We start from the raw sequence: 19,119 nt of genomic DNA on the forward strand, positions 1-19,119 counted from the left end.
TTATGTATTTTTGTGTTGCAGCCAGAGGTTTCTACTGCCTCATCACATGGGTCTCCTCGCCCTGATGATGAGGATGATGGGGACCTGAACAAAGCTTTGGGTGTCCAGCGCTTCCAGCAGATCCTCAGCCCCGCGTCTGTCATACCTGACGAACAGCACCACAACTACCATGAAGAGGACATCGAATGTAAGAAGGCGATAGACACAAAAATTTGCAGTCTGCTTTAGGCTAATTAACTTATTCATGTCTTTAAAGTACTTCTATACCTTTCTTTGTACAGATAGTATTTTTATTTTTACCTAGAATTTTTAAGGTTAGTTTTTAGGTTTCTATATTTATTGTCCTAGCTGTCTTGTTGTGAAGTACCAGTGTTCCACTCACCACGTCAAATTCCTTGTGTGTGCAAGCTCATTTGGCAATAAAGATTTCTTGATTCTTGATAGTGACCTTGTTGTTCAGTGCCATTTCAAAGCTCTGCAAGCAACAGAGTTTATTAGCTGGCACTTATAAAATATGGATTCATATGTATTTCTGCTTTATCTTTTCCTCAGACCATCGTCACTCCTCTCACCACATCCACCGCCCTCTGTCCAAATTGCCGCCTGAGGGACGCAGGAAGAAGAGCAGCAAGAAAAGGAAGAAGGACAAAGATCACAAAAGCAGCCAAGTTCCCAGCAGCGGACCCATTGAGGAGGGAGAGGATGAAGAGGAAGAGGAGGATGAAGTGACAGAGACGACTTCTGGTCCCTCAGAGTCAGAGAAAGTCAAAGATGTGGAGGTAATTATTTGAACTTGTACTGATCTCTTGTTAAATTCATGAAGGAATGGAAGAACCTTTGTAGGAACCAACTTCTGTACTAGAGACATTTTTTGGTTTGAGTTTAGGGTTCCAGTCTTGACACTGCATTTCAAAGTGCATCAATCTATCCATTATCTATCGCGCTTCTCCCATTTGGGGACTTGGTGAGGGGGCTGGAACCTAACCCAGCTGTCATTGGGCGAGAGGCAGGGTACACCCTGAACAGATCGCCAGCCTATCACAGACAGACATAAGACAGACAACCATTCACACTCTCACACACACTCACATCTGAGGACACTTAAGAGTCAACAATTATCCTGAAACAATTCAGTGAGCAATTTAACAGCTGTGGGAGGAAACCCAAGCATGCACGAGGAGAAGATGCAAACTCCACACAATAAGGCTCCTGCCCAGCAGGGGAATATGAACCAGGTACCATCTGGCTGTGAGGCAACAGCACTAACCACTGCATTGCAGTGTTCTAGTATTCTGATAATGGTTCAAAGATTATATTCTTTCTGGGTTTATATAGTTTTTACATGTCATATAAAAAGGGGGAACATGGAATTGGTATTTTGATTGCTAATTAAGCTGCCATTGAATCCTCAGTCATTAGTTCTGCTTATAAAACATCATACAAATTGAAACATAATATACACCTTACTTTTGCTCACATCTTCTGGGTGCTAGACTTGAATCTATACAAGAAAAAGCTGAAATATATCACGTTTGGGATGATGAATCTTTTAGATGTGTCAGAAAAATACGCTCTTAAAACACCTCTGACTGGTGGGCCAGCGGTGGAGAGACGACAGGAGAGTAGAGTCTTTTCGAAAGCTTTACTTGCAAGTGAATGAGCGCTATACTTCAAGTATGAATGTACAGTTCTCATTGAACTCATATCCAAAAGTACAGGCTTATATCCCCATCATAGCCCCTCCTTGCATCCTGCTGATTCGTTCACATGTATATGTTGAAAGATGTACATACAAAGGTTTGGAGGATGAGCCCGCCGTGTAAGGTGGTTCCATCCCCAGAGAAAAGAACATTGCTAGAACATATCTATATATGGACATATGTGCACAGCATAAATGATGACACGGGAATTTCTGTATACATCCCAAAATGTTGCAAGTAGGCTGAGGCCATTAAAACCCAGATGTCTTATCAGAGGTCGGAATCTGACCCCTGTACACTCTTGCTTGGAGTCTTAAAGCCTCTTCCCACAGAAAGAGAGCAGTCTATCTGAACAACATGTAACACACATATATGTATATAGAGAATCATAATGATAATATAAAAGCATAATACATGATTTTCTTCACAAGATGTTTGTCATTTTTACAAAAAAGGTGAATCTCTATGCTGATGATAACTCACTATATATGGCTAATCAATATTTTTTACTTCCACATTTTATGTATATGAAAAAAAACCTCCAGATTGCAAACAGTCCCTAAAATATCTACCTTTACATGACAGTTATTTAGTAATCAGAGTGTTTTCCATTAGTTTTCTGCCAATGGGGAGTTCAATGAATGAGGAAATAACTTTCGCTTTTATTTATTTTACACACACACACACACACACACACACACACACACACACACACACACACACACACACACACACACACACACACACACACACACACACACACACACACACACACACGGAAGGACACTTAAGAGTCAACAATTATCCTGAAACAATTCAGTAGACAATTCTTGATTAACAGAAGACTAAAAGTGCCCTTAAAAAGTGCAGGATTAATGTATCTAGTCCAACCACAAGAGGTGATGAAGTAATGACAGAGTAAGTCAAATTGGAGGAGAAATCTGTTTAGGGAGCCTTTTGAAATATAAATATCCATATTTGGTGCTGTGGATATGATAATAATAACATACAAGTCAGGACAGCAATTTATTGCTATCTCAATACTTTGTCTGGTCCCAGAAGTTTACCTGACAAAATGTTTTGTGACAACATATTTGTTATTATTTTATTAATGCATTATGAACTAAAAAAAGGCTTTGGTCTAATCATCTTTTATACCACTCTAGTTAACATGGAAATCACTGTAGATAAGGTTGTAAGAGGTGCAAAGATGTGCAGGTTGTAAGGTTACTTTGTCTGTTAATGGTGATTATGATGTGCAGCAGGACATTGTCTTTAATCCACATCTTAATGGTCAGCGTTCATGAACATGCTGCTAACGCTCTGATAGCTAACCTGCTCACCCCTGTCGTAGTATTACCATATTTTCCTTTATGAATTTTTTATTATAGTCTTAATCATTCAACAGTGGGTTTCATGTTGATGGTTCACAAAACAAGACTCACCTTCAGCTAATCATAATGTCACTGAATGTATTTACAGCTGCAGAATTAGTAAAATATATTGGAGATGAGTCGTTTTGATTTATTTTAAAGTTTTTGTTTGCATGCTTTTATATTTTATGTCTGTGGCTTCATCTCTTTGTCACTTTTTTTTTGTGAAGTTGTTTTTTATTCACATTTAACATTATACACATGAACACAAAAACATACAAGAAAACAAGAAAACACAGAGGATGATTAAATTAACAATTGCGCAAAACAACAAACAAAAACAATATCAACAAACAGAACAAAAAAAAAAGACTTATACAAACATTAACTCGCTCCTCACACCGACAAGCTCAACCTCCATAATTTCATAATTTTTCTTCTTTAAATAAATGTTAGCTGTTGAAAAAAATTGAAATAACGTAAAATATTTAATCACAAATCAAATGTTGCACTACTCTAACTAGTACATCCTAGTCATGCTTTTTTTGTATTTATTTATTTGTATTCATCACCACCTCAGTGCCCATTAAATAAGGGGTGCAGTGGAGGAAATTCCAAGTAGAAGTTTTAAGAAAAATGAAACTCTGATGAAAAAAACCCAAAACTTACGAACTTAGTTTGTGTAATAATTTACCACATATGCTTTCAAAATGAAATATTTATCTCTTTGTCACTCTTGATATGTGTTCAGAATAAAAAAATAAAAAAACAAAAAAAAAGGAGGAAACAAACCTCGTCAAAGCATCCATAATGTCTTTTTTTTAAAGTGAAGATATTTCTCTAAAATTCCAGGATGGATGTTCCTCAAAGATAACTTCAATTTCCCATTGTATAAACATGTATTTTATTTTTTCTGCTCTCATCAGAAAGTTTTTTTTTCCTTTCATCAAAAATACAATTTTCAACTTCTTCCTTCAATGTATTGAAACACATGTTAAAATGGATTTACTCTGTTGTTTTCATTGTCATCACAGTTCATTGTCTTTCTTTTATTTAAGCAGTTCTCTCACACTCTGCACTCCCTCCACAGTTCTTTCTCTCGGATGACGACCATGTGTCCAAACGTGGCAAAGACAGCCCTCACTCAGCTCGTGAGCTGGACATCGTACCTCACTCTGCAGACGGAGCAGATCCTGATGATGCCACTTCCTCAGAGTGAGTCCGGTTAAGTTTTTGGGCCAAAAACAAATCGGGAAAAAAAAAGGGGGGGTCTGAGAGAAGTGTAATCATGCTTTACCTGCTGGGATGATTGCATAATGCGTGTCAGGCACATGCTCAATTGGCCAGTGAGGCATACACTGTACGTTACCATGTCTCAGGCATCCAGACGGCCTGCTGGGCCTGATCTGATGGACCTGAATAATCCGCTCCTCGGAGACCCATATATCACCTGTCGCTATAGACGACACAACACACCTCAGCAGCCCCAGGCTCCCCTATGACATTTACTTTTCCTCTTCACGAGGCTCTAATCTGGCCTGGGATAAAGCTGCGAACGCACCTTTTGCTTGTTGCTCGAAGGGAAATTAAATAACACCGGATTGTTTTACAAAACCACCGGATGCAAAGAGGAAACAATAGAGGGAACTTGTTTTTTGCAGTTCTGTAATTCTGTGGACAGCTGACATTTGAAAGGACGGTGAGTTCATTTTGTCCGTTTCAAAAGGGCTTCAAAGGATTTGTATTGGGGGGGGGTCTCTTTCAACACACAAATGCACTTTTCATGTCTAAATTGGTTTCTAAATTGTCCTTAACTCTTTTGAGCAGAGATTTGAAGTTTACCATATATGAAGCAGCATTAAAGAACTGCTATTACATGAATCAGAGGATGATTATCTCCCTCTCTGTTCAAAAATATGTGTGACCTCTAAACTGAGAGCTGATTCTTTGGGCAAAATGTAAAATGTACTGACAAAAAATAACCAGAGAGAGCAGCTCCTCTGTCACTTTTTCGGAGTCTTCTGACCTACAGCTTTGTCTTGTTTTCTGCTTTTATCTAGTGTACCAACCTCACCCGACGCTTCAAGCCCTGCTCCCCAGTTAGCGCTACCTGAACACATACCCCTGACCCGGGTGTCCTCCGCCAGCCGCAGCTACGACCTGCAGGAGCGCCGGCGCACTGGCAACATGACGGGTACGGAGCAGGCCAAGTACCAGCGGATCCCTACGGATGAGAGCGAGGCTCAGACGCTGGCCTCAGCTGACCTGGATGGCATCAAGAGTAAGTACAGATGAGATATGCCTTTTTTGTCCCTACCTACAGTCAGGAAAGTTAATGTCTATCATCTGATATAAACCACTGAAGCTGCATTGTATATCTGTGGAGTGTGAACAGGTGCTTTAAAAAATACTTTAACGAAGACTCACTTGACTTCTTGTATGTGAAAGGAGTCATTTGTAGTGATTGGCCTACAGAAAATCATCCCCTAAATCTGTGGCTGCTTCTTGGCATTTTAGCATCTTTCAGCTATTTGTTTTGTTTATTTAAATTAGCTGTTCTGTGTCACCTTAAGCAAAAAGGCTCTAAATAAAGCATCTTCATGTTATCTGCCCAGCTCCAAACAGCACATATTGTGCAACAGCAGGTACACTGAATGGAGCATTTAGCAGTTGAAAAACAAGACGCTAGCTCTAACTTAGTGGAAACAGAACCAGTGCTAAAGCGGTCAGTGTGATTATTAACATTGTCAACATATCAACAATATAAACTGGTTATTTTGTCGACTTATGCTGAAAGAAAAGGTTGGAAAGCAGTTTAAGGAGAGATGTTAACAAACTGCTGTTCATTTTAATCAAACCAGGTCATTATACATATTTTAAAATGGATAACACTGATAATTTAAAGGGATAGTCCGTTTTTTTTCCTGATTAGCCCTGCCTCTGTGTTGAGAAACAGGCAGAGAACCAGCACAGAGACTAGCCTGTTAACCACTGCAGACAGGGTCAACTTTACCACAAATGTTAGCTAGTTTTAAGAAGTCTAACCCAAACCCTAATGCGGGTTCAAGTGTGAGCTATATTTAGAGAATGTTCAGTGCTTTACTTTGTTGTCAGAAAGCCACTTATTAGGGCACTAGTTTATGTCACGGTTGAGGAGAAATGAGGAGGACCCAAGATGCAGATACAAAATAAAACTGGTTTAATAAACAAAACTTACTCTGAACAAGAATCACTGGAGAGCAGAAACACGAGGAACACACAGGAGGGTAGACACACAACGACAGAAGGTAACTAAACTGGAAACAGGGATCAGAACCACAAAACAGAGAACACAAGACAAGACTAAGATACACAAGAAAGTACAAAAAGAGACATGGATCACAAAGGATGACTAATACAGAATAAACAGGAAAAACCAAGGCATGAACACAAGCAAAAAACTAAACTAAACATCAACTCATGACAGTTTGGCTTGTCTGTTTAAGCGTGCACCCCATGTACAGAGACTATTGCCCTTGAAACATGTTTCCATGCTGAGACCTGTGGCCACACTATTTCCTACGTTCTCTTTCTAGATACCTACTCTGTTACTCTGTCCTATCCTCTAGGGTACATAGGTACCTCCCCACCTCAAAAAAACAGGAGAAAAAACACAAGACACACACATTAAGTTTTTATCAGATGTAGGTGTCTCAGTTTAAACCATCCAGTTAAAAATATTTGAGTAGGGGCGCTGGTGGTCTCGCGGTCTGAGCACCCCACATATAGAGGCTACAGTCCTCGTCACAGAGGTCGCCGGTTCAACTCTCGGTCGGTCGACCATTTACTGCATGTCTTCCCTCACCCTCTACTCCCCACATATCCTATCTTTCTTCAGCTGTCTTGTCAATAAAGTCAAAAAAGCCCCAAAACACAACTTTAAAAAAATATATATATTTGAGTCGATATCCGTCTTTTTTTTGTTTAACCCTCTAAGCATTTTCAACAAAATAAGACACTGAGTGGTTACCTCTATATCATTGAAACTACTCAAGCAAATGTTGTGTATTTTCAGCTTTCCACTAACATTTATATTCTTCAATAATTCCTACTGACTATTAGTTTTGCAGTTGTGCCATAACACTAATAAAACCTTGAGCTTGTTGATGGTCAGATTCCTCAAGAAACATTAGGGCGAGGGCGCAGGGGCCGCCTCTAGTTCCCTCTACATTGCATTCAACACCCCGCTGTCCAGTGACGTTCCTGGCCCCCCCGGCCCAGCATGGGGTTGTGTTCAAGGCCGGGGAGATTTACGTCAGGGATCCGACCCCTCAGCAGAGAGCAGCAGCTTATCAGAGAGTGTGTCGGACAGGCCCGCATTATTAAATTAGCCGATCCCGCTGTCAGCTGAGGCCCCTGGACTCAGGCCCAAGCCAACATGGCGGCTAATTGTGAAACCGGGACCTTGGTTAAGAACCTTTAATCATTAGTGGGCTGAAACAGGGAGAAGAGTTGAGTGGACTTGAAGGTCTAAAAAAAAAAAAGAGGTAGTGGAAGGACGTATGGGCAGATATTATCCAGATCTGTAGTCATTAAAGGGCTTAGAGGCACAAAGTCAAGACCCCAAACATGTGCATCATCACGTATTCTCTGTGTCTTCTTTTATCTTCGTCCCTCCCTCATAAATCATCCTGGGAAAGTGTCTCCGTCTCTGGCTGCTGCTCAACAACAGGAATTATTAGATCACTGTCCCTCCCCTTTTGTCTGACCTGAGTGAATTAACACCTCTGCTCACTGATGCATTCTGAAAGTTTCAACCACGGCGGGGTCAGGCGCCGGTCAAGAAGTGGCAACTTTTTCCGATATGTCAAAACTTGCGCAAGTGGCACGCTGCAGTTTTACAGGCACGTAGTCGGGCAGCCCCCCTACGCCCACCACAAATCCTCATCGTCCTTTAAATACAGTGTGCCAATCAGGCCTTGTTTTTACTCCAGGGACTGACTCGCACTTCACTCAGACATTATGGAGAGACTTGATAACAGACCCTCTGAGATAAAGATGGAGAGATTGATCAAGGAGATGTAGAGCTAACAGGAGAGATTGAGGAGTTTGGACCAAATTGTGTGGTTTTTAAATTGAAGCTGCTGTCTGACTTTTAAATAATGAGCTTAAACATTGATGAAGAACTATAAAAGCATCACTGTTTGTTTCATTGGACTCTCAGGCTCTGTTGAAGGTAAGAACGTTGGTATTCTTGAGAGGAATATCAATTATTTTATTGATTTTCCACTATTTTATGTTTTAAGAAGGATATTTTGGATGCACATTGTAGTTTTGAGAGATTAGTCTAAATTTTTTCGATTTAGTCAACTTTTTTTTTTCTGCTGGTCAGTTTTGAACTCATCTTTAACATCAATTCCAACACACAGTGTTGTCTTTCTCCATCTTTTCAATACCTGTTCTTCTGCCAGCCTGAGTAACTCTACTCCCGGATGAGGGACCAACGAAACAAAAGCAACCTGGCTAGGCTCTGTGTGACTTGGTGGTCTGAGATTTGAACTTGTGCTGTAAGGTCATCATGTGCATTCAAAGGGCTGCAGACCGAATAGATTGTATTCTCAGTTTGATCACTTTGAAATCATGCTAATTGAACTGTTTCCTCTCTAACTAATCTCATCCATCTCCTCTCCTCCACCAGGTCACCGTTTTGAAGATGTCCCCGGCGTGCGCAGACACCTGGTCAGAAAGAGCACCAAGGGACAAGTGGTGCACACTGGAAAGGACCACAAAGAGCCGACCACTCGCAGCCGTAAGCAGGACCGAACTCCACATGAGGTGAGATATAAAAAAAGAGCATCAGGTCATGCTAGGTCAAGTTTTCTGCTGTTTGATCACAGTTCTTTGCTTTTAAGAGTCCTCTGTAACCTTCAGCTTGACTTACTTTGGTAAACATTTATAATTCACAAGAGACATTAAAGACTGGGATAGAGTGTTTTTGCTATTTCAAAGACAGTCTGAAAAAATGTTTCAACTACACAATGTCAGAAAAGTTTTAAAGCTCCTGTACTTATCTTGTCCCCTACATGATTAAGTAATGTCTTCTGACAAAAATATCTCATCCAGCTGACTTTTCATGGTCAAACGTATCATTTATTATGAATATTTAATATTGAAAATGTGATAAAAGGGCTGTTTCTTCAGCTGCTTAGCTGACACCGTCCCACGAGCGACGTTTTCAGGCATTAAAAGTACCACACAAAAAAAGTTGAGTCTTGTCTGTGATGGTCTTCTTTGCTTTCATGCATCATAAAGAGGCACCAATATTAATTTCAGTCCATTTGATAACAAGGAAAAAACTCATCACAGGAGCTTTAAGTTATGCAGTTTACAAGACTAAAAAATATTCATCAAATAGATATTGATTAGAACGTTATTTATTTATTTATTGTCTGATTCTCAAACAATGAGTGCTCCTTTCCAGCAACCACCAAGACAGAAAACAAGTAGAGGGCACAGAGTTTCTTTAAATATATGAATCAGGGCTTTAAATCATCCAATTAAAAAAAAAAAATCTCAGTCCTTAAGAATTGTCAACAATTGTTTAACTGGAAATGTTCTACTGTACAGTTCTAGAAGGTTACTTAAAATGCAGGTTTCATACTTCTAGCAGTCCGACCCCTCCCCCCAATCCTCCATGTAGAAGCTGTTAATTGGCAGATTGTTGTCAATTGAGTTATTAAAAGATGGACTAGAACTTCTTGAAAAGTTATACCGTCCACAAGTCTTCACCTATGAATCTTTCCACTAGTGCTGAAGAGTTATTTATTGGAGAGAGATACAACAAGACACTGTATACAATAATGCTTAAGTCAAATGTTGCCATGATGTAAATGAAAAAAGTGACTGAAAACTAGATCCAGTTGCAGTCTTGGGATTATGAAACTTAACTGTGCAAGTTTAAGGTCTAATACGCAGGATTTGGGCACATTGAGTACGAAGGAAATTGAGATTTTGAGAATAGATTTTTATCATTCCTAATTTCTGATACATTTACGACTTCATTCTCATAATGCTGCAGCTTTTTTCTTGTGAATGTGTAAATTTATGAGTTTACTCTCATACATTTAGGAGCTTATTCTTGTCCTGTATTACTTTATTCTGGAAATCTTCTTCTTTTCTGTAACACAGCCCTAGTACTCTTTCGTAATAATCCCACTTCCTATTTCAGAGTTTCTCTTTTTTTCTCAATGAAGTTGTTTATAAAATTGTTGCGAATCCTGGGAAATGTTTTCCCTTCGTTCCACCTCTGAAATGTAGCGCTGCCTTGTCTCTTTTGTGGACAGGAGCTGAAGGGAAGGAGACAATTAAAAATGAATGAATGAGTTCTTTCCTTTCACATGGAGAGGAAAAAAAGAGGGGAGAGGAGCATAGGTAACCAGACACTGGGAGCTCCTGAGAGAGGGAGAGCTATGTTTTATTAACACACACACACACACACACACACACACACACACACACACACACACACACACACACACACACACACACACACACACACACACACACACACACACACACACATTCTCATACACTCAGCCCCCCTCCCACCCACCCACCTAGCAGCTCGAGTAAACAACAGGTCCCTGTCAGGTGTGTGTGATGAGGAAGAGTTACCTGTGTGTGTAAAAGCAAGGGTCCGGTCCTGTGTGTGGCTGTATCAGAGTTTGAGTCCTCTCCTGCACCGTCTCGCTCCTCCAGTCATTGCCGGTGATTGTGTACCGTTCTGCCTCGCGGCTCGAAGGCGTCCTGCTGGACTTGGGTCAGATGGCTCGGTACCAGAAGGTGAGGCTGGGTGACCGGCCAGCATCAGGTTTGACTCGTGTGAGCGTGACTTCACAGGCATGCGGCAGGGATCGTTTGGCACAGGAGGACTAAAAAGTTGTGTTTTCCAGCCTGTTTTTTCGGTCTTCCTTTCACAGGGGATTCTGACTGACCAGCATGGTGTTCATTAATAACTTTTTAACAGATATTTGATGATGGGACAGCTGAGAGAGGCAGATTGTAGTCTCTCCTGTCATACATCCTTTGTTTGGTTTTTGTATCTTTCTAGAGTCATAACAGAAAAGATGGATTTGTGTGTTGAGTGAATTAAATGATCATCAAGCCTGTTATTTGATGTTGACGTGCAAAACACTCCCCTACAGCCTCCTCTACTTAACCAAGGTGTATGACACACAAAAATGTGCATTGGCGGTAAACAGACGTGCTGAATGTGCATGTTGTTTAGTGTGGATAGCATGGAAGGTCTCTGTATCTCACTTACCCATGCGTGTGTCCTTGTGTAACCTTACTCCCAGGTTTTTGTGGAGCTGAATGAGCTGACTATGGACAAGAACCAGGAGATGCAGTGGAAGGAGACAGCTCGATGGATCAAGTTTGAGGAGGATGTGGAGGAAGAGACTGACCGCTGGGGGAAACCTCATGTGGCCTCGCTGTCCTTCCGCAGTTTGCTGGAGCTCCGAAAAACCATCTCTCACGGTAAACTAGAGCTGATTGTTACAAGACTTTCACAGAGTGAGCATGTGTGCTAAGTTTTGTTCCCCATTCCTGTGTCCACAGGTGCTGTGCTGCTGGACCTGGACCAGAAGACCCTGCCTGGCATCGCCCACCAGGTGGTGGAGCAGATGATCATTTCTGACCAGATCAAAGCTGAGGACCGAGCCAACGTCCTGAGGGCCCTGCTGCTGAAACACAGGTGACTTTAAGGGGGAGACAGCAACAAATGAGCACGGGGCTCCAATTAGTCATGTTGTGGCAAAACTTTCACTTGCAGCATAATGAGGAGAAAGAAATCTATTATCTTCATGTTTGTTTTTTGTTTCTGTGAAGTTTTATTTTTTGGGCTTATTACACCTTTCATTTAAAGGGAGGACAGGACAGTGGATAGAGGAGGAAACCAGGAGAGAGCAGGGGAATGATATGCTGGAAAGGGGCTGCAAGATGGAATCAAACCCCAGCCACCCACTATATAGGCATACAACTGAACCATTAGGCCAAGCCTGCGCCCATGTTTGCTTTTTAATATCTTTAATGTGACACATTTTTTAAGTTTGGCCATCATCTTCAGCAGTTGTAACTCTACTCAACTATCAGTAGTAAGCGCAGGCTGAATAGCAGTTTCGAAATGGCTGAGCAGTGAGGTGTTATTGGTCTTAACTAAGCTGAAACCTCTGGTGCTGAAAAATGAAGCCAGTGTAGAAGTGTAAAATACTGCAGTTCCTTAAATGTCCACTTGAGGTTGGCTCCAAAAGCCAAGGAAGTCTCACCAACATGATGTTAAAATGCCCATTTTACACCAGACATCAAATTAAATATAAACATGAACTACCTGTTTTTTTCACAAGTATAAACTGTGAAAGGGAGGTTAATTTTTCCATAACTCATCCATTTTGATGATTTAAAGACTTCTACTTATCATCCCTCACTCAAATCAACATATGGTGTTTGTCCTTAGATTATAAAGTGTTTGAGCCAGAGAGTAATTCAAGTCTATGTGCCTTATTTAAATCATTCTTTAGAAATAAGATACTTAGTCATTACTTTTGGTTAGAATAATTTAAATATATTTTGAATTTTCACTTTAATGTCTTTCTATGTTTGTGTAGCTGGTCGGAATATCTGTTCCTTTAATTGTCCTGCTGTCGATAACCGGTGCTGCTGCTTTTGATCCGAGCAGGACGAAGAGCAACAGATTTTCTGAACGTAGCTTTTTGTAGTTTTGTACTTATTTAGGAAAGTAAAAGTATCTTCTTTAGTAAACCAGTTCATAAAGACTAGAGAAGTGCTTTTTGTTTGTTAGCTGACTGTCCATATTTTGAATAAATTCTCAGTTTGTTTCATTTTTTATCATCTTCGCTTTCATTTATGGAATACATGCAAGTTAGTCAGTTTCTGAAAGCACGAGTCAGAAACATCACATCCTGCAGAAGTGGAAAAGAAGATTTGTGCTTAAAGTTGCCACTACATGAAGCACTAAGTGGTCTTTGGCTCAAATACTTCTCAGATCTGCTAGTTTATCATGAGGCGTCCAGACCCATCAGGTCCTCTGGGACAGATTTACCTGTTGTTCTGAGAACGAGCCAAACAGGCAGAGGCAGCTTTCGACTGTACAACACTCAGGAGTACCTGAGGCCTCCTCAGTTTCAAACACGATCTGCCTCCTCATAAGTTCAATCACTTATTTTAAACTTTAATTGAATTATTTTAGTTTAATTTCAGTTGATTAACTTATTACTGTTCTTTCATTTTGATGTATTTTGTATTTAATGTTTTGTTTTCGCTTCATGTTTCTTTAATGTTCTAACTGTTCTATCTCTGCAAAGCACTCTGCTCTATGGATGAATGGCGCTTTCAAACAAACTGGCTTCGCTCTGCTTTGCTTTTAGTTCTTGTTCATTAAGGCACAAAAGAGCATGCCAGCTTCCAAAGCTAATATTAATGCACACTGTAACTTATTGGCAGCTATCTTGCTTTAAGGATGAGCAGTGATTGAACTGCGTCTTTCTCACTGCTCACCGCTGTGCGCTTCCTGCTACTAGATGGCTTCCATCCTGGTCACTGCCTCTCTTCCTCCGCCTCACCCTCTCTCTCCCTGCCTCCCATAGTCACCCGAGCGATGAGAAGGAGCACAGTAGCCCTTTCCCCAGGAACATCTCTGCTGCTAGCCTGGGCAGTCTGATAACACACAACCACAGCGGCAACCACTCCCATCAGACTGAGCCGTCTGTGACCGACCCGCTCATGGGAACCATCCATGCTGTGGGGGAAACAGACACACGCATCGACATGGAGAAGAACGAGGTGCAGGTGAGTTTAAGGCTGGAGTGCTTGAAATATCCCAGACGCTACCATCTTCAATACTCTAATGTCTGTTCTGTATTTCTTTCCATTTGCAGCAGAAGGAGCCACCTGTTGCGTATGGTATGCATCGCTCCAAATCCAAACATGAGCTGAAGCTGCTGGAGAAGATTCCTGAAAACGCTGAGGCCACTGTTGTCCTTGTGGGTGAGTAACCTCCCTCTGAAGTCTAAAAAGAACCCCCACATTGCCTCTAAAAACTAAAGATGAATCCAGTGCAGTGATGTCTGTATGTTAACTGTCATGTCTTGTCGTCTTCCAGGCAGCGTGGACTTCCTGGAGCAGCCCACCATGGCGTTTGTGCGGCTGCAGGAGGCGGTGGAGCTGGAGTCTGTTCTGGAGGTCCCTGTGCCGGTCAGGTTCCTCTTCGTGCTGCTTGGACCCCCCACCACAAGCATGGACTACCACCAGATAGGACGCTCCATCTCCACACTCATGTCTGACAAGGTGAGGGAGGGCATAAAACTTAATCTAATATCACTGTTATGTAAAATATTATCGACTTAAGATCAGACAACGAGGGAAAACACAAATTATTCAAACTCAAGCGTGGCTAAGAACGGCTTTCTGCCAAGCATGATGATTAAAACATGAACCTGAAATCAAACATGCAAACAAGAGATAAGCAACCACTGCTCAGTTTATTGGTTGAATATTTTTATGCTTGATTCCCAATCTAGCAATTCCATGAGGCGGCCTATCTGGCAGACGACAGGCAGGACCTGCTGAACGCCATCAACAGCTTCCTGGATTGCAGCATCGTGCTGCCGCCTTCAGAAATGGGAGGCGACGAGCTGCTGCGCTCAGTCGCTCGCTTTCAGAGGGAGATGCTGCGCAAGAGGGAGGAGCAGGGGGTCAAACTGCTGGCCAAGGAACCTAAAAGCCTTGAAGAGAAAGGTAGGCCTCCCTCAGAAATCAAAGGGAGCTTCAGGTGTTATCAGAGTCATTACTGATCTCCTCTTTCCGTCTCACAGAAGCTCTCCTCACACCTTCAAAAAAGTCAGACGACCCTTTGGAGCGAAGTGGGCGTCCCTTCGGTGGGCTGATCCGAGACGTGCAGCGTCGTTACCCAAAGTACCTGAGTGACTTTAAGGACGCCCTGAACAGTCAGTGCATGGCTGCTGTCATCTTCATCTATTTTGCTGCTCTCTCTCCAGCCATCACGTTCGGAGGCTTACTGGGTGAGTGAACACTGGAAAACAAGAGTAGAGTTACACTTGATAATTGTCTTATACGTCAGATCCCTTTCATGGTTTTGTATTGACGGTCCGGTCAATTACTTATTGAAGACACTTTGAACCTAATTGGTGTTAATCATGGTGTTGTTCTGTTGTCTTTCTGTTGCTAGGTGAGAAGACAGAAGGCCTGATTGGTGTTTCGGAGCTGATTGTGTCCACAGCAGTGCAGGGTGTGATCTTCTGCTTGCTTGGGGCACAGCCGTTACTCATTGTGGGCTTCTCTGGACCGCTGCTGGTCTTTGAAGAAGCTTTTTACAGTGTAAGTTAGAGGTATAAGAAAGAGGAGTCAGCCCACGTCATTCCACAAAGAACAACATCATCTACCTCTATTATCTCTTTCAAGGTTGTAAGTTATAATGACCTCTATATCCCCATGAAAAAAGGCATTAAATTAAGCTTTTTATCTTTAAAGCTCCTGTGAGGAATTTTGTTTGGGATACAACACAGACTGCTATTAATATTCATGCCTCTTTATGACACACAAATCTCTATATTGTAATTCTTAATGTCTGAAACTGGTGTTTGGGGGTAGGTGTCAGCCAAGCAGCTGAAGAAATAACCCCTTGTATAAAATGTTCTATATTAAATATTTACAATGAATGATACGTTTGAGCCTGCAAGATGATATTTGTTTGTTAGAAAACACTACGTTAGAATATAGAGGACAATATAAGTCAAGATAGTATTGTCCACAGGGGGGCGCCAAAATTTAAACAACCGAAAGTTCCTCACAGGAGCTTTAAAATGCTCATATTTCTAACATAATGAGCAAGAATGAAAGGGTAATATCTTAGGCGATGTTCAGGGTCAAAGTAAAAAATTGGGACATATGCGTACATTCTGTGTCTAAGTTTTGAAGAAGTTTGATACTACTCTCATCTACAAAGTACTGCTTCCCACACCTTTTAAAGGTACAGTGCGTAGAAATAGGATAGATATCTAGAGGTCAGATTCTAGATGGAAACTCTCCCTTGCTCCCCCCTGCTGTTTGTGAAGTAATGGTTGCCTTTGAGGACAAGAACCTCTTGTGATGCATGATAAGTACGATCCCCAATATGTCACATTTTACTGATACTTATCAACATTATACTCCATTTCTACCAGGTCTGTTCTGCTAAATACCGTTAATATCCCACACTGCACCTTTAAAGCACACCACAATGTGGTTGTTGGCCAAGCTTGACCCATAACATTTGTTGAACCACACTTGTCGTTTTGAATGTTAGAGAAGGCCATGCTAGATCAGTTCCTGTGTTTCAGGTTGGAATATGAAGAGTCTTGTAGTAGCCACATGTTCAACAGAGATACATCAGAGCTTTACTGCATCATTCTTTTCTCTGCTTTAAAAAGCAAACAGGTTGATTTTCATAGGACCTTATCATGTGTTCTAAAAAGGAGTGTGAGACAGTACCTTTTAGGACTTTTTATCAGATTATTCTGAGTTTCTCAGTGATGAAAAGATTTTTTTTCCCCCTGTGTTTTCACAGTTCTGCAAAGCAAACGGAATCGAGTACTTGACAGGCCGCGTCTGGATCGGATTCTGGCTCATCATCATCGTGATGGTCACTGTGGCCTTCGAGGGAAGCTTCCTTGTTCGCTTCGTCTCCCGCTTCACCCAGGAGATCTTCTCCTTCCTCATCTCCCTCATCTTCATCTGCGAGACCTTCATCAAGCTCGGCAGGGTACAGCTCAGACTTGAAATAACAACCTCTCATTAAGAAAAAGTTTTTGTTGGCACACTGTGCTCCACGTCGCCGACACTAAGCGGAACAGACTGATCTTTGGAAGACTTTCAAACCTCGGGGTCGAAATGAGTATGTTTTTCTAGCAAGGGCACCTTAACATCTTCTGGGACTGATTGGTCCTGAAAGTTTATCGGATTAAGAGTTTAAGATTGTTCCAGGTTTGTAATTTGGAGGGTTTGCTTTTTTAGTTTATGGCAAGAACTTGAAAGGCTTAATCTCATTTTCCAGGAAGTGTGGCTGCGGTTCCTTCGTAGAGCGATAAAAAAAAAAACATCCCTCGAAGAAACATAATCACAGTGGGCGTTCATGTGTGTTAATATGTGTGTGTGTATTCTCTTGTGAGATATTGAGCACTAATTTGAGCCCTCTGTGTCGTTTGGCAGATTTTCAAAGAGCACCCGCTGAAAAGTTGCTCCCTGGACAACAGCACAGGAGGAGACGCCTCAGCAGAAAACATCACACTGATGCTGAGCAACAACATATCTCACCCGAATATGCACATCACAGGGAAGCCCAACACCGCGCTGCTCTCTCTGGTCCTCATGGCAGGAACGTTCTTCATCGCTTTCTACCTGCGCAAATTTAAGAACAGTGCTTTCTTCCCTGGAAGGGTGAGACGCTACAGCATTACAACTTAAATATAACCCCCCAAAATATATTTATGTTTTTAGCCTCCGTGCAGTCAGATTCTTAAATCCTAAACCTCTTGAAAGTCAGGGCGCCAGTTTAGTAGGTGGTGGAGGCTTTACAGTGGTCCTTGTTTCAGCACTTGTTAGTTCATCTCGAGGCCACAAACCCTTTGCTGCATGTTATCCCCCCACTCTCTGCCCTCCACATTTCCTGTCTCTCTTCAGCTGAAAACCAAAACACCTAAAAACTAACTTTTAAAGAAAACTCACCTCCTGAAAGTCAAAAGTGCTCCACTGACTGATGAAATATGGGAAAACTCAGGACCAAAACTCAGCAAAATAAGGTCTAGTTCACACAGAAGTCCAACAACACGGTCTGTTTATGCGCTGTTGATATGGCTATCTCTCTGTAAATTCAAAGCCCTTGTTTTAAAGCCTATTGTGTGCCTCATCTGTGCCTGTGTTGTAGCTTCAGAACAAACATCCTGAACAGTAACTCTTAACGCAGGCTGAAATAAAATACAGAAAGCATAAAGCTACCTCTGCTCACCAACACATGATGCTTTTAGTTTCGCAGGATGATCGGAGACTTTGGCGTTCCGATCGCCATCCTCATCATGGTCCTCGTGGATTACAGTGTAGACGACACATACACACAGGTGAGCCTCAGTTCTCCTGTCCCTCTTGTTTGCATCCAAGATTCACACTATCTCTCACTGACGATTATTAACTTCCTCCTTTTGTGCTGTCCAGAAACTGAGCGTTCCTCGGGGATTCTCTGTGACGAGCCCGGACAAACGTGGCTGGTTCATCAGTCCACTGGGTACACACAGTCCGTTCCCCATCTGGATGATGTTTGGCTGCTGTTTGCCCGCTCTGCTGGTTTTCATCCTCATCTTCATGGAGACTCAAATCACAACGTGAGTTACACTGCAAGCCACAAGAACACTATCAAAAACGATCTTTATGGTCCTGTAATCGTCCAGTAAGAGACGCACTTGGACTGACTTTGGATCAAATGTAACTTATTTTTCATGCACAACCTAAGCCTGGCCACTGTGTGGAGGTTTTGCATTAACACTTCTGTATGACCTAAAAAAGCAAACAAAACCATCAGAGAAGATTTACTATTTCTACATATTAGTTCCTTTTGTCTTAACTTGGTGTCTCTGGCCCTCTTTCTCCATCCTCTCGCAGCCTGATTGTGAGTAAGAAGGAGCGGATGCTGGTGAAGGGTTCTGGTTTCCATCTGGACCTGCTGCTGATCGTGGTGCTGGGCGGCAGCTCGGCTCTCTTCGGCCTGCCGTGGATGGCGGCTGCGACCGTTCGCTCTGTGACCCATGTCAACGCCCTCACCGTCATGAGCAAGGCTGTCGCTCCTGGAGACAAGCCTCGTATCCAGGAGGTGAAGGAGCAGAGGGTCACCGGGCTACTGGTGGCCATCATGGTTGGTGAGTGTCAGACTTTGTAAACTCAGTGCTGCTTTGTTTTCTGCTAAAAGAGATATGAAGTATATATTAAGCATTAAGCCAACATTT

General features: G+C 41.9%; 1 protein-coding gene across 2 annotated transcripts in view; it reads left to right on the forward strand.

Annotated features, from left to right (window-relative positions):
• The window catches only part of slc4a2b (solute carrier family 4 member 2b), a 58,602-nt gene that overhangs the window by 35,462 nt on the left and 4,021 nt on the right, over positions 1–19,119 (forward strand). For both annotated transcript variants that reach the window (XM_034706386.1, XM_034706387.1), the window contains exons 5-22: positions 22–187; positions 553–779; positions 4,164–4,288; positions 5,134–5,354; positions 8,751–8,887; positions 11,410–11,590; positions 11,672–11,807; positions 13,717–13,918; positions 14,008–14,116; positions 14,232–14,416; positions 14,650–14,866; positions 14,944–15,150; positions 15,318–15,466; positions 16,695–16,889; positions 17,336–17,563; positions 18,151–18,240; positions 18,335–18,501; positions 18,779–19,032. In XM_034706386.1, coding sequence (XP_034562277.1) covers positions 22–187; positions 553–779; positions 4,164–4,288; positions 5,134–5,354; positions 8,751–8,887; positions 11,410–11,590; positions 11,672–11,807; positions 13,717–13,918; positions 14,008–14,116; positions 14,232–14,416; positions 14,650–14,866; positions 14,944–15,150; positions 15,318–15,466; positions 16,695–16,889; positions 17,336–17,563; positions 18,151–18,240; positions 18,335–18,501; positions 18,779–19,032 — 3,196 coding nt within the window. The remainder of the gene's footprint in view (positions 1–21; positions 188–552; positions 780–4,163; positions 4,289–5,133; positions 5,355–8,750; positions 8,888–11,409; positions 11,591–11,671; positions 11,808–13,716; positions 13,919–14,007; positions 14,117–14,231; positions 14,417–14,649; positions 14,867–14,943; positions 15,151–15,317; positions 15,467–16,694; positions 16,890–17,335; positions 17,564–18,150; positions 18,241–18,334; positions 18,502–18,778; positions 19,033–19,119) is intronic.

This window comes from Notolabrus celidotus, chromosome 17, assembly GCF_009762535.1.
Source record: "Notolabrus celidotus isolate fNotCel1 chromosome 17, fNotCel1.pri, whole genome shotgun sequence".
NCBI classification, from domain to species: Eukaryota; Metazoa; Chordata; class Actinopteri; order Labriformes; family Labridae; genus Notolabrus; species Notolabrus celidotus.